The sequence below is a fragment of the Pan paniscus genome, chromosome 3 (assembly GCF_029289425.2).
Source record: "Pan paniscus chromosome 3, NHGRI_mPanPan1-v2.0_pri, whole genome shotgun sequence".
In the NCBI taxonomy this organism is placed as follows: Eukaryota; Metazoa; Chordata; class Mammalia; order Primates; family Hominidae; genus Pan; species Pan paniscus.
The window spans coordinates 40291434-40306110 of NC_073252.2; the positions used below are offsets into that span (position 1 = coordinate 40291434).

Here is a 14677-nt window from a genome sequence, read left to right on the forward strand (position 1 = left end):
GCCACTGCCACCGCGCCTGGTTAATTTTTTGTGTTTTTAGTAGAGATGGGGTTTCACCGTGTTAGCCGGGATGGTCTTGATCTCCTGACCTTGTGATCCGCCCGCCTCGGCCTCCCAAAGTGCTGGGATTACAGGCGTGAGCCACCATGCCCGACAAACCTGCGTTGTCTTGAAGAGAATGGTCTAGTATTCAAACCAAAGGAAAACGATGAGTGGAAAAAGCCTTTTGAATTTATTGGAAAGAAGGTCATAAATGGATATCTGAGAAACAATTTTGTTGTCCTGTGAGGACAAAAGGGTTTAACAAGCTCTGATGATGGAGTTAAAGGAAGGAGAGAAGTTGGGTAGTCGTTGAAAGGGGTCCCAAAGTGTAGTTACAATTTTTTTTTTTTTGACAGAGTCTGACTCTGTCACCCAGGCTGTTGTGCAGTGGTGTGATCTCAGCTTACTGCAACCTCCACCTCCCCAGGTTTATGAGATTCTCCAGCCTCGGTCTCCTGGGTAGCTGGGATTACAGGTATCTGCTGCCACCCCCAGCTAATTTTTATATTTTTAGTAGAGACAGGGTTTCACCATGTTGGCCAGGCTGGTCTCAAACTTTTTTTTTTTTTTTAAGAGACAGGGTCTTGCTTTGTCACCCAGGCTGGAGTGCAGTGGCATGTTCATAGCTCAGTGTTGCCTTGAATTCCTGGGTTCAAGCAATCCTCCTGCCTTGGCCTCCTGAGTAGCTAGGACTACAGGCATGGGCCACCACACCCGGCTCATTTTTAAATTTTTTGTAGAGACAGAGTCTTACCAGCTTGCCCAGGCTCATCTCAAACTCCTGGGCTCAAGCAGTCTTCCCACCTCAGCCTCCCAAAGTGCTGGGACTATAGGCATGAGCTACCATACCCAGCCTAGTTAGAATTTTTAAAGATAGCTGAGATATATACATGTTTAACGGTAAAAAAGGAAGTGTCAGAGAAGGGAAAGCTACAAAGAGAAGAGGATAAACATAGGAATTGGGATCAAATGAGCATTCACTAGAATGTAAGCTCCATGAGTGCAAGCTTTTGTGTCTTTTTTTGTTCATTGATGTATGCTCAGTGCTTAAAACAGTGCCTGGCACTTAATAGATGCTACAGAAAGGGACATATATTTTCAGAAAAGGATAATTAAAAATTTGTTAATCTTCTAACCATTATTAAGATTTTATAGTTAAGGATAAAAGGTCTTTGTAACATTAAAAACAAGTTTCTGAATATTAATTTACATAAAGCAAAATAGACCTGCCTTAGGTCAGATTTTTTTTGGAATTAAACTTCTGCTTAGAGTATTTTTAGTATGATTTGTTTGACTATTACAATATGTTTGTTCTTTTATTTATCTATTTGTGTTTAATTTTTTTTCTTTTTTGAGAGAGGGTCTTATTCTGTCACCCAGGCTGGAGTGCAGTGGTGCAACCTTGGCTCACTGTAACCTAAACCCCCTGGGTTCAAGTGATCCTCTCAACTTAGCTTCCCAAGCAGCTGGGACTATAGGTGCACACTACCACACCTGCCTAATTTTTGTCTTTTTTGTATAGTTGGGTTCTTGCTATGTTGCCGAGGCTGATTTTTACTCTTTTATTTTATTTATTTATTTTTTTGAGACACAGTCTTGCTCTGTCTCCCAGGCTGGAGTACAGTGGCGCAATCTCAGCTCACTGCAACCTCTGCCTCCTGGGTTCTAGCAATTCTCATGCCTCAGCCTCCCTAGTAGCTGGGACTATAGGCGCATGCCACCATACCTGGCTAATTTTTGTATGTTTAGTAGAGATGGGATTTCACCATGTTGGCCAGGCTGGCCTTGAACTCCTGGCCTCAAGTGATCCACAAAATGATAGTACTTGAATAATTTATTTTGTTTATGACTTTGGAAAAATTAGGAGAGAAAATTTAGAAGAAAAGGTAATGAAAATTATTTCATTTATCTTTCACAGGACTTTGCAAGAGGATAATCCAAGTGGAGTCATTCTTAGTACTGATGATTATTTTTATATAAATGGACAGTACCAGTTTGATGTAAAGTACTTAGGAGAAGCACATGAATGGAACCAGAATCGTGGTAAGAACAGATAATCAGATTCTGGGTAACGTTATGAGTAATACAAAGAAAAAATTCACTTAGTATTTGTTTGTGTGTTTGTTTTTGTTTTTTGAGACAGGGTCTCGCTGTGTTGCACAGGCTAGAGTGCAGTGGCATGATCTTGGCTCACTGCAGCCTTGACTTCTGGGTTCAGGTGATCCTCCCACCTTAGCCTCCCAAGTAGCTGGGACCACAGATGTGCCACCATGCCTGGCTAATTTTTGTATTTTTTGTTGTCCAGCCTGGTCTTGAACTCCTGGGCTCAAGCAATCTGCCTCTCTTAGCCTCCCAAAGTGCTGAGTTTGCAGAAGTGAGCCACTGCGCCCAGTTAAATTGGCTTAGTATTTTTTTTTTTTCGAGATGGAGTCTCACTTTGTGCCCAGGCTGTAGTACAGTGGTGCAATCTGGGTTCACTGCAACCTCTGCCTCCTGGGTTCAAGTGATTCTTCTGCCTCAGCTTCCTGAGTAGCTGGGATTACAGGTACATGCCACCGCACCTGGCTAATTTTTGTATTTTTTATAGAGACGGGGTTTCCCCGTGTTGGCCAGGCTGGTCTCGAACTCCTGACCTTAGGTGGTCCGCCTGCCTTGGCCTCCCAAAGTGCTGAGATTACAGGTGTGAGCCACCGTGCGTGGCCTATAACTGTATAGTATATATAAAATTTTAACTGTCATTAACATTAATTCTTATGTTACATAGTAAGAGGTGAGTTTATTTCATAGGGTGGTTATAAGGATTCAAAGAGTTAATTTTTGTAAGGTACTTAGAATATTGTGTGGCATATTTAAGTTATCAGTAGGGATCTTTTGAGAAGTAAATCTAATTTTCTGCTTGGGTCTCAGAATAGCTGTAAGGAAATTGCAGTTGTTTCCTGTGTATCTTTTTTTTTTTTTTTTGACACAGTATCTCGCTCTGTCGCCCTGGCTGCAGTGCAGTGGTGTGATCTCGGCTCACTGCAACCTCCGCCTCCCACGTTTAAGGGATTCTCATCCTCAGCCTCCCAGCCTGAGTAGTTGGGACTATAGGTGTGTGACACCATGCCTGGCTAATTTTTGTATTTTTAGTAGAGACGGGGTTTTGCCACATTGGCCAGGGCCAGGCTTGTCTCAAACTCCTGGCCTGAAGTGGTCTGCCTAACTCGGCCTCTGAAAGTCCTGGGATTACAGGTTTGAGCCACCATGCCCAGCCTGGTTACTGCTTTCTAAAATGGAATTTGAACAACCAGAAATGGAATTTGACCAGTTAACCACTGGTTTTCCTTAGATTGGGTTACTCTTTTTTTTTTGAGACAAAGTCTTGCTTTGTTGCCCAGGCTGGAGCGCAGTGGCGTGATCTCGGCTCAGTGCAACCTCTGCCTCCCAGGTTCAAGCGATTCTCCTGCCTCAGCCTCCCCCTGAGTAGCTGGGATTACAGGCGCGTCCACCATGCCTGGCTAATTTTTGTATTTTTAGTAGAGACAGGATTTCACCATGTTGGCCAGGCTGGTCTTGAACACCTGACCTTGTGATTCACCTGCCTCGGCCTCCCAAAGTGCTGGGATTACAGGCATGAGCCACTACGCCTGGCGATTGGTTTACTTTTTATGGAAGATAGTGTGAGAATAAAAACGACTCTCTAAACTGAATCTGTGGGGACATCATAGGTAAAAATTTAGTTTCCTTGCTAGTGTAACTGTCTATTCAGTGAAGATAGTTTTATCATTAAATGTTTATTTGCATAGTTTGAATTTTCTATGGAGAATCTTATTAAGATATAGGGACTGTATTTTCCTCAGTTTTTTTTTTTTTTGGAAACAGAGTCCTGCTCTGTTGCCAGGCTGGAGTGCGGTGGCGTGATCTTGGCTCACTGCAATGTCTGCCTCCCGGGTTTAAGCGATTCTCCTGCCTCAGCCTCCTGAGTAGCTGGGACTACAGGCATATGCCACCACGCCCAGCTAATTTTTGTATTTTTAGTAGAGACAGGGTTTCACCATGTTGGCCAGGATGGTCTCGATCTCTTAACTTTGTGATCCACCTATCTCAGCCTCCCGAAGTGCTGGGATTACAGACATGAGCCACCGCACCTGGCCCTCAGTCTTTTATGATAAGTGTACTGTAAAGGTGATTCTTGGGTTTGCCATCTTCAGACATTGTTAAATTTTTATATATTCTTTTTTGAAGTAAAGATTAAGAATTCAGGAATCTGAAAATGCCAACATAACTAAAACCAAAGGAGGCAGTATGATTTGGTGATGAAGATCACCCTTGGATTCACCAGTTACTAGCTATATGATCTTGTGCAATTTACTTATACTTTCCAAGGCCCAGTGTCCCCTTTGTAAAAGGGAATAATAATACTTAACTCCCAGGATTGTCGTGAAAGTTAAATGAAGGTGAAAAGTGTTAACATTGGCTGGGTGCGGTGGCTCATGCCTGTAATTGCAGCACTTTGGGAGGCTTAGGCAGATGGATCACCTGAGGTCAGGAGTTTGAGACCACCCTGGCTAACATGGCGTTACCCCATCTCTACTAAAAATACAAAAATTAACCGGGCATGGTGGTGCACACCTATAGTCCCAGCTACTTGAGAGGCTGAGGCAGGAGAATTGCTTGAACCTGGGAGGTGGAGGTTTCAGTGAGTCAGGATCCCACTACTGCACTCCAGCCTGGGTGACAGAGTAAGACTCTGTCTCAAAAAAAAAAAAGTGTTAGCATGGTTCAGCATGCCCTTATAACAGCAACAATAATATATGTTAATAGGCGGAATTCATTTTAAAACTGCTTTGTTAAGACAAAATTCATGTGCCATACAAATCATCCATTTAAATTGTATAATTCAGTAGTTTTTAGAACTTAATATTCAGGGCTGTGCATTCGTTAATACACTCTATTTAATTTGGCTTTGCTGCAACTTTTAGAACACGCTAAATTTTAGAACATTTTTATCATCTCAGAAAGATTCTGTACCTATTAGCAGTCACTCTTCATTTCTTTCCAGTCTGTGTTTTGTCCCTATAGATAATTTGCCTATTCCGGACATTTCCTACAACATGTGGACTTTTGTGATTGGCTTCTTTCACTTAGTATAATGTTTTCAAGCTTCATCCATGTTGTAGCATGTGTTTCATTCCTTTTTATGGATGAGTAAGATTCCACTGGGTGGATATATCACATTTTATTAATCTATTCATCAGTTAATAGACATTTGAGTTGTTTTCACTTTTTGGCTATTAAGAACAGTGCTGCTATAAACAAATACACATGTCTATGTCTAACCTTTTTAGGAACTGCCATGCTGTTTTCCAAAGCAATCATACCTTCTTATGTTCCTCTAATAATTTATGAGGGTTTCAACTTTTCTACATCCTCACCAACACTTGTTATTGTCCGTTTTTTTGATTATTCCTATTCTGGTAGGTGTGAAGTGGTATCTCATTGTGGTTTCAATTTGCTTTTCTCTGATGGCTAATGATGTGGAACATCTTTTTGTGTGTTTGTTGGCCATTTGTATATCTTCTCTGGAGAAATGTCTATTCATATTTGCTCTGTCACTTAGACTGGAGTGCAGTGGCACGATCTTGGCTCATTGCAACCTCTGCCTCCTGGGTTCAAGTGATTCTTGTGCCTCAGCCTCCTGAGTAGCTGGGATTACAGGTGCAAGCCACTACGCCCGGCTAATTTTTGTATTTTTAGTAGAGACGGGGTTTCACTGTGTTGGCCAGGATGGTCTCGAACTCCTAACCTCAGGTGATCCGCCCGCCTCAGTATCCCAAAGTGCTGAGATCATAGGTGTGAGGTACCGTGCCCAGCCTCCTTTGCCCATTTTTAAATTGGTTCTTTGTTTCTTCATTAGTGAGTTGTTAGAGACTGGGCAGAACTTTGAAAACTTCCAAATAAATTACTTGTAAGACTTACTTGTTGTGGTACATCATTAATTTCCTGTTTGGTCTAATTCCTTTGGAAGAAAGGTAAGAAAATCCCTTGTGCAATGGTGTATTATAATGTTTTCTTTATTTCAGATCATTACATTGTGTGTGTGTAAATTTGTCCATTTGTTTTTGTTGTTTGTTTTTAAACTTTATTTTTGAATATTAGATATATGGAAAAGTTGCAGAGATACTATGGAAAGCTTCTGTATACCCTTCACTCATTTATCCTTCATGTTAACATCTAATATAACGAGGATACATTTGTCAAAACTAAGAAATTCGTTTATTATTATTAACTAAACTCAAGACTATAGTTTGATTTTAATTTTTCTACTCAAGGTCTTTCTCTCTTACTTGACAGTCTTAATATGTGGGGTTTTTTTGAGACGGAGTCTTACTCTGTCACCCAGGCTGGAGTACAATGGCGTGGTCTCAGCTCACTGCAACCTCCGCATACTGGGTTCAAGTGATTCTGCCGTCTCAGCCTCCCAAGTAGTTGGGACTACAGGTGCGTGCCACCACACCTGGCTAATTTTTGTATTTTTAGTAGAGACGGGGTTTCAATATGTTGGCCAGGTTGGTCTCGAACTCCTGACCTCATGATCCGCCTGACTTGGCCTCCCAAAGTGCTGGGATTACAGGCATGAGCCACCGCGCCCGGCCTTGTTTTGTATTTTTTAGGCAGAGTCTTACTCTGTTGCCCAGGCTGGAGTGCAGTGGCCTGATCTTGGCTCACTGCAACATCTGCCTCCTGGTTTCAAGTGATTCTCTTATCTCAGCCTCCTGAGTAGCTGGGACTACAGGTGGGCACCACCACACCCAAATAATTTTTGTATTTTTAGTAGAGATGGGATTTCACCATGTTGGCCAGGCTGGTCTCGAACTCCTGGCCTCAAGTGATCTGCCCACTTTGGCTTCCCAAAGTGCTGGGATTATGGGCATGAGCCACCATGCCCAGCCAACCCATACTTACTTAATTTTTATGTCCTCAAAGGGATATTTAGAAGTTGAGCAGTGAGTAAAATTAGCACATCGTGATTTTCAAATTATGAAAAGATCAGATTTTTTGAAAATCATAATACTTAGTATTGTTGTTTAAAAAATGATTTTTAATTATGTTATGTTTTTCAGCAAAAGAAGCATTTGAGAAGAAGATATCTCCTATAATTATAGATAATACAAACCTACAGGCATGGGAAATGAAACCATATGTTGCTTTGGTTAGTACCATAAGTTGTCATAAGTTTATAACAGTTTGTATGCAATTATTGGGGAACATTAATTATGAAAGTGAATCTGAAGCACTTAAGAATCTCAGAACCTTGGATAGTCTGTAAATGAGCTTTCATTGGTGTTCAGCAAAATGAGGAAATTAGGCCATTTAGCTGAGTTTTTCCATAAAGTTAAAGTTTTAAATTCTGAAATTCAATTTTTGAACTCTAAGATTGTTTTGTTTTTTGGGGTCTTTTATGAAAAGGTAGTGGTACTAAATTATAATTTTATTTTTTTGTTTGTACATATATTATATATATTTATTTCCTTTTCCTCATACTTGGCAGAATCAAAATTTGTTGGTCCTTTGTTTTTCCCTAAATTTCTTTTGAAATTTTGCTGTTCTGAGAAATTCAGCATTCTGTAAACTCAGCTATTTTCTCTGAATTTGCCAGATTTCTTTTAATGTTTAAGTCCTTTGCCTTTACCTGACCTATACCTAATCCTCTTCTTGCCCTTCTTGCTCTTTTTTGCCCACCTTTTTTTGTTGTTGTTGAGATGGAGTTTTGCTCTTGTTGCCCAGGCTGGAGGGCAATGGCGTGATCTCGGCTTACTGCAACCTCTGCCTCCTGGGTTCAATCGATTCTCCTGCCTCAGAAACTGAGAAACTGGGATTACAGGTGCCCGCCACCACGCCCAGCTAATTGTTTATATTTTTAGTATAGACAGGATTTCACCATGGTGGCCAGGCTGGTCTTGAACTCCTGACCTCAGTTAATCCACCAACCTCGGCCTCTCAAAGTGTTGGGATTACAGGCGTGAGCCACCATGTCTGGCCGAAAATTCTTTATTTTCCTGTCTTAACATTTTTTTTTAAGAACATTCTGTCATTAGCACATGTAGAATTTAAATATTACTGTGTAGTATTTTCATCTTGTGGTTATGCCTTCACTTATTTAGTCAGTTCTATATTAATAGCCACGTAGTTATTTGTATTCTTTTGCTGTTACAAATACTGGAAAACTGGCTATCCTGGCATATATCTAATGTATGTATTATATAAATAAATGCTCTTATATAAGTATTTATCAGTAGCATAAATTTCTAATAGTTAATTGCTGGGTTAAAGTGATTGTATATTTTGCCATTTTAACACACTCATCAAGATTAGATAATCTACGTTTTACATGCTATATATTTGGAAACAATAATTTTGATTTCTTGGAAATACCTATTTTAAAATGTTTTTGTCTTTGTTGTATGTAGTCTCAGAAACACAAATATAAAGTCCTTTTTCGGGAACCAGACACATGGTGGAAGTTTAAACCAAAGGAACTTGCAAGGTAAAACTTGGAGGCTACCTAACATGCTTTTTATATAACGACAGACAGACAAGGTCCGTTTAGATTTTTCCCCTTGTAAATGATGAATGAATTGATTAGATTGTAACTTAATTTCTATTGCTTACGGCTTTTTGTCCAGTTTTATGAAGAGTTTCTTTGTGTTTCTAAAATTGAGTTAATTTACAGTAAAAATTCCCCTTGTATTATATACTCAGTATCTTACTACCTTTTTTGAGTTTTATTTATTTGTTTATTTATTTAAATATAGAGACAGGGTCTTGCCATGTTACCCAGGCTGGTCTTGAACTCCTGGCCTCAAGCGATCCTCCTGCCTCTGCCTCCCAAAGTGCTGGGACCACAGGTGTGAGCCACCATGCCCAGCCTGTACTTTTTTACTTTGAATCATATGTTAATATCTAAAGCTAGAACAGACCCTAGGATTTGGCACACCTGAACTATGTGCTACTGGGAGGGGCGAATTGTCGTAGCTGCTTAGTGATTTAGAGCACTAGAAGGTGGTACGGATATAGAGATGGAAAAGGTAGCAAATATCCAGCTGTCCAGATATCTCACTCCATGCCTGCCTCCCACTATGGCTATACTTTTTTCTTTATTCAATTGCTTGACTTGAATAAAAATGTTAGTCAAGGCATGGACGTACAGTGTGTTTTGCTTTGTGTTCTATACTTCCACAGAGATAGCCCTAACGTCATTTTGGTTAGGCTATTTTTTTTTTTCTTGGCAATTTCAACTAACTTTAGTACTAAAGGACAACCTAATTTTAGTATATTCACAGTGTTGTGTGATCATCAGCCCTATGTAATTTCAGAACTTTTCCATTTCCTCCAAAGAAGCCCTATGCCTACAAGCAGTTACTCTAGTTCCCCCCTCCTCTTGGCAACCACTAATGTGTGTTCTGTATTTATGGGTTTTCCTGTTGCGTATACTGCATATAAATGGAACATACAATATGTGGCTGTTTGTGTCTGGCATCTTTTCACTTAGCATAATGTTTTTAAGGCTCATCCATGTTGTAGCATGTGTCACTACTTCCTTTTCATTTCCTTTTGATAGATTACTGAGTTTGGTTTTCTGATATTTCATTTAGGATTTTTGCATCTTTATAAATAAATGAGATTGACCTACAGTTTTTTTATTCCTTGACTTGTCTTGCCTGACAGTGATATCATAGTTTTAGGATCATGAAATTAATTGGGAAGTATCTCCTCTTTTCTTCTTTTCTAGGTTTATCTAAGTTTGAATGTTAGAATTTACTTTAAAAATTCTTTGGATCTGATGTTTTCTTTGTGAGAATGTTTAGTTGGAATTTTTCCATTATAGCAACGTTTCCAAATTTATTAAGACTATTAAAGCAATTATAGTAGTCTCTTACTGTTTACACATCTACTGTGTTAGCAGTTAAGTTCCCTCCTGCAATCTTAGTATGTTTATATTATCTTCCTTCTTTTTTCTTTGTTATTCTCATCAGAGATCAGATTAGCCTTTTCAGATAAACAAGTCTCAGCTTTATTTGAACTCCATCGTAAGTTTTCTAATGTTTAATTAATTTCTGCTTCTCATTATTCTACCTTTATTGCTTTCAAAAATCAATTTTGCTTTTTTTATTCTCTTGTGTTTTAAACTTCTCTACTTGAAGGTTTAGGTCATTTTCTAATATGACATTTGATGTTAAAATTTCCCTATGTATGCCAGGTGTGGTGGCTCCTGCCTGTGATCCCAGTACTTTGGGAAGCTGAAGCAGGAGGATTTCTTGATCCCAGGAGTTTGAGACTAGTCTGGGCAACAGAGTGGGACCCTGACTCTACAAAAAATAAAAAAATTAGCTGGGTATGGTGGCGTTCGCCTGTGGTCCCAGGTACTCGGATGCTGAGGTGGCAGGATTGCTGTAGCCTGGGAGGTCGAGGCTGTGATGAACTGTGATTGTGCCATTGCACTCCAGCCTAGGCAACAGAGCGAGACTCTGTCTCCCAATAAAATAAAATTTTGATATGTATTATTTTAGCTGCTCTCAGAATTTTAATATATAATACTTTATTTTTGTCTTATTTAGTTATTTTCTAGTTTGCATTATGATTAATTTCATTCTTTAACTCTTGGGTTATGTAGTACTGTGTTTTTAAATTTCTGAACAGATGAGTGTTTTGTCTTTTATAAAAATTGGTTTTCACCTTAACTACAGTAGGTCAGGTCGTGTAGTTTGTATTTTTCACTGACATTTATAAGATTTTTTTGGCCTAGTTAAGTGTTGATTTTTTATACATTTCATATTTGCTTGATAAGAATGTACATGATTACAATGTGTTAATATATCCATTAAATCATGCTTATTGTTACTCATATCTCCTGTATTTGAGAGATGAATGTTGAAATCTCCCTTTATTATGTTGAACTTGTGGTTTCTCCTTATAATTCTGCCTATGTTTGCTTTACATATTTGGAGGGTAGTTTTTGAAATGTATACAAGCTTAAGATTTTTATATCACCCTAATTAATTGAACCTTTTATTATTTTCTAGTGATTTTCTTTTGTCTTTAGTAGTGATTTTTGTTGTAAAGTGTAATTTGTCTAATATTGATAGACCTACATCAGCTTCCTTTTAGTTAGTATTTGTTACTTCTTTTTTCATACTTTTACTTTGAATATTTTTATGTTCGATGTATCTCTTGTAAGCATGATGGCTGGATTTTTCGAAATCCACTCTGTCCACCTTGACTTTTAACTGATAAACTTAGTTCTTTTATGGTTATTTTGGTTATTCATATAATTGATCTTGTTTCTTAGAATTATTCATATAATTGATCTTGTCTCATTCTGTGCTTTTTGTTTATCTCACCTTTTCTGTGATTGTTCTTCTATTATAGAAAATGATGTAGTTGGATTTTTTTCCTATCATGCCTTATTTAAAATTTTTAAAATTGTTTCCAAATTTTTGTATTAAATTTTTTTCTTCTCTACTAATTTGGAAATTGTGCAGACTTTAAATCTAAAGTCAAACCATTTTCTTGGCTTTCCTCCTCACGCATACGAAGACTTTAAAACATTTTAATTCTGACACTTGCCTCCCTCTCAATTTACATGCTCTCATTGTCCAGAATATACAGGTAGTGTTTATTTTCACTTATTCATCTAGTTATTGCTTTCTGCTTCATTTTTTTCTTGCATCATATACCTTTCATCTGGGAATTGCCTTCTGCCTGATGTTCATCTTTGAGAATTTTCTTTACAGTAAGGGTCTGCTTGGTGTCAAATTCTTTTTTTAAAATCTGCAGATCTTTTTATTGCCCTCATTCTTGTAAGATACTTTTGCTGGATATGTATATTCTATACTGACAGTTATTTTCTGTTGTTGAAGATAACACTTCACTCCCTTCTGACTTACATTATTATTGTTGTTAAGTCATCTGTCATTCTAATTGTTTCTTTGTAGATAACTAGTTTTAAAATGATTTTTTAAAATTTCTGGTTGCTTTTAATATCTCTTTGTCTTTGGTGAATGACAATTTCAGTACTATGTTTCTAGTTATGGATTTCTTATTTTTTTTATCTTGTTTGGCATTTGTTGGCTTCTGAAATTAAGGGATTGGTGTTTTTCATCAGTTCTGGAAAATTCTCAGCATTTTTCTTTACATTGCTTCCGTCCCATGCATTCTCTTCTCTTTCCGGGACTTAGATTAGATGTATACTAGAACTTTTGGCTCTGGCTCCTATGACTCTTAACCTCTCTTTCATATTTTCTATCTCTTTGCTTCTCTGTGATCTGAAACCAGACAAGATCGAGGTAGGTAAATATGAAAGCCAGATTTGCCCAACTGGCAAATGCATATATTATCCCTGGGATCCAGTCACAAAGCCTTGAATTCAACCCAAGACAGGAAAGTTGCAATTGAGATGTTTTCATTAAGACCAAACCTTTGAGGGGCTAAAGCATAACATCTGGCCTCCTGGCAGGTATAAACCTAGATGCTGTGTGAAACTACTCCGAGTTGAAGGCCTCAGAATTCTCATATATTAAGTTCAACCAAATATGAGCTTATAATAAAAAACATTTTTGAAAAAGGCACCATGAGTGAAAACATAAACAACTAACTTCATATTTGAACATCTAGAAACTTCAAATACTAGAATTTTTTTTCTTTGTTTGAACTTAAGTGTATAATTTAAGAAATCCTTAATAAAATGAAAATTAGAATCAAATTGTATATATTGTGGTCACAATAAAGCAGCTTTGATATTCTTATCTATTAGAAATATATTATTGTTTTCCTAGACATATGTTCTGATTTTTAAAAACTTAATTATCAATATTCCTTCAACCCTTTTTTCCCCTGGAATTTTCAGGCGTAACATTCATGGGGTAAGCAAAGAAAAAATAACAAGAATGTTGGAACATTATCAACGTTTTGTTTCAGTGCCAATAATTATGAGTTCTTCGGTTCCAGAGAAAATTGAACGTATTGAGTTGTGTGCATATTCTTGTGAGGATAGAAGCACTAGGTAGGTTAAAATGCCTTATGTACAAAATTCAATTTGAAATATAATTTTTAAAAGGTATAATTTTGGAGCTTGTGGAATCATTGCTGATAAACTTTAAAAATAAGGTGGACTTGGCTGGGTGTGGTGGCTCACACCTGTAATCCCAGCAGTTTGGGAGGCCGAGGCAGGTGGATCACCTGAGGTCAGGAGTTCGAGACCAGCCTGACCAACATGGAGAAACCCGTCTCCACTAAAAGTACAAAATTAGCCTGGCTGGTGGCGCATGCCTGCAATCTCAGCTGCTTGGGAGGCTGAGGTAGGAGAATTGCTTGAACCCTGGAGGCAGAGGTTGCGGTGAGCTGAGGTTGCGGTGAGCCGAGATTGCGCCATTGCATTCCACCCTGGGCAACAAGAGCAAAACTCCATTTCAAAAAATAAATAAATAAATAAGGTGGACTTTTGTTATTTTTAAGGATTTACTTATAGTCTTACCTGTGGTGGGATATATGTAGTTATCAAGAGAAGTACAAATTCATATGAGAGATGACATGACAGTTCTTTTATTGTCCTCAGAGTTTTGAGTCCGTGATTATGCTATGAATTCTCCTGCCAGTTTTACTTGACGCTTGCTGCTAATCCAGTATTTCCCTTATTTTCTCGCTGTTATTATTTTGTATCCACTCAAATCACTTCTTAATTTCCTTAAGTTTTAATGAAAATACTCTTTCAAGCTAGTGTTATAAAAATTATTAACAGTACACTTTTACCAAGTAATACAAGTCATGGCCTTCTGACAATTTGCAATCCAAGGTAGCACTGATTCTGTTTAGCAACGAAGACACATAAACAATTGAATAAATAAAAACAGCATTAACTGACAGACAGAGTAAAGAAGAAACCAGAGGTCTGAATTATCCATATGTTTTGATGGTAAGGGATAGAGAGCTTCTGTTAAAAAGGAGTTGGGAATGGGGAAGAGAAAATTTATAAATGCTTTTTTGATTGAGAAACAGTGTTGCAAAGTGGTTAAGAGCATGGACTCTTGAGCTATATTTCCTGGGTTCAAAAAGTCCCAAAGCTTTGTAATCTCTGACAAGTTACAAATCTTTCTGTACTTCAGCTCTTCATTTCTAAAATGCCAGTAATAACACTCTGCTCATAAAAATCTTATAAGGATTATGAATTAGTACATGCAAGGGACTTAAAGTAGCATCATCTAACACATAGAAAACTCAGCGTTAGGTATGATTTCACTTAGGAAGGCATCCTGCGAGAGTTGGGACTTCGAGCACTCCTGAAGTTAAAAAAAAGAGGAAATGCATTGACAAATTTAATCGAGAAAAATTAACTAAAGTTGAGAGTATAATGATTTGCACAAGTGCTCTGAGTCTGAAATTAACATTAAGTATGGCTTTAAAAAATCTTACCAAATGACATTTCAAATGAAAGCTCTTTTTCTCTAATTTCTCTTAATCGGGCAAATAGCGTTGGTTGGCCCTTTGTGACTTTGTAAATGAAGCTTCCTCGGTATCAGACCTATTTTACATATGCTTAGCTATGTAAAACTAAGGTCAGAAAGAAGCCAGAAAAGTGGTGTCCTCTCCTGGGAACAAA

General features: G+C 38.0%; 1 protein-coding gene across 7 annotated transcripts in view; it reads left to right on the forward strand.

The window, feature by feature from the left end:
• The window catches only part of N4BP2 (NEDD4 binding protein 2), a 112308-nt gene that overhangs the window by 48386 nt on the left and 49245 nt on the right, over positions 1-14677 (forward strand). For all 7 annotated transcript variants that reach the window (XM_034958472.3, XM_063603533.1, XM_063603534.1 and 4 more), the window contains 4 exons: positions 1961-2085; positions 7146-7234; positions 8493-8569; positions 12929-13084. In XM_034958472.3, the coding sequence (XP_034814363.2) occupies positions 1961-2085; positions 7146-7234; positions 8493-8569; positions 12929-13084 (447 nt within the window). The remainder of the gene's footprint in view (positions 1-1960; positions 2086-7145; positions 7235-8492; positions 8570-12928; positions 13085-14677) is intronic.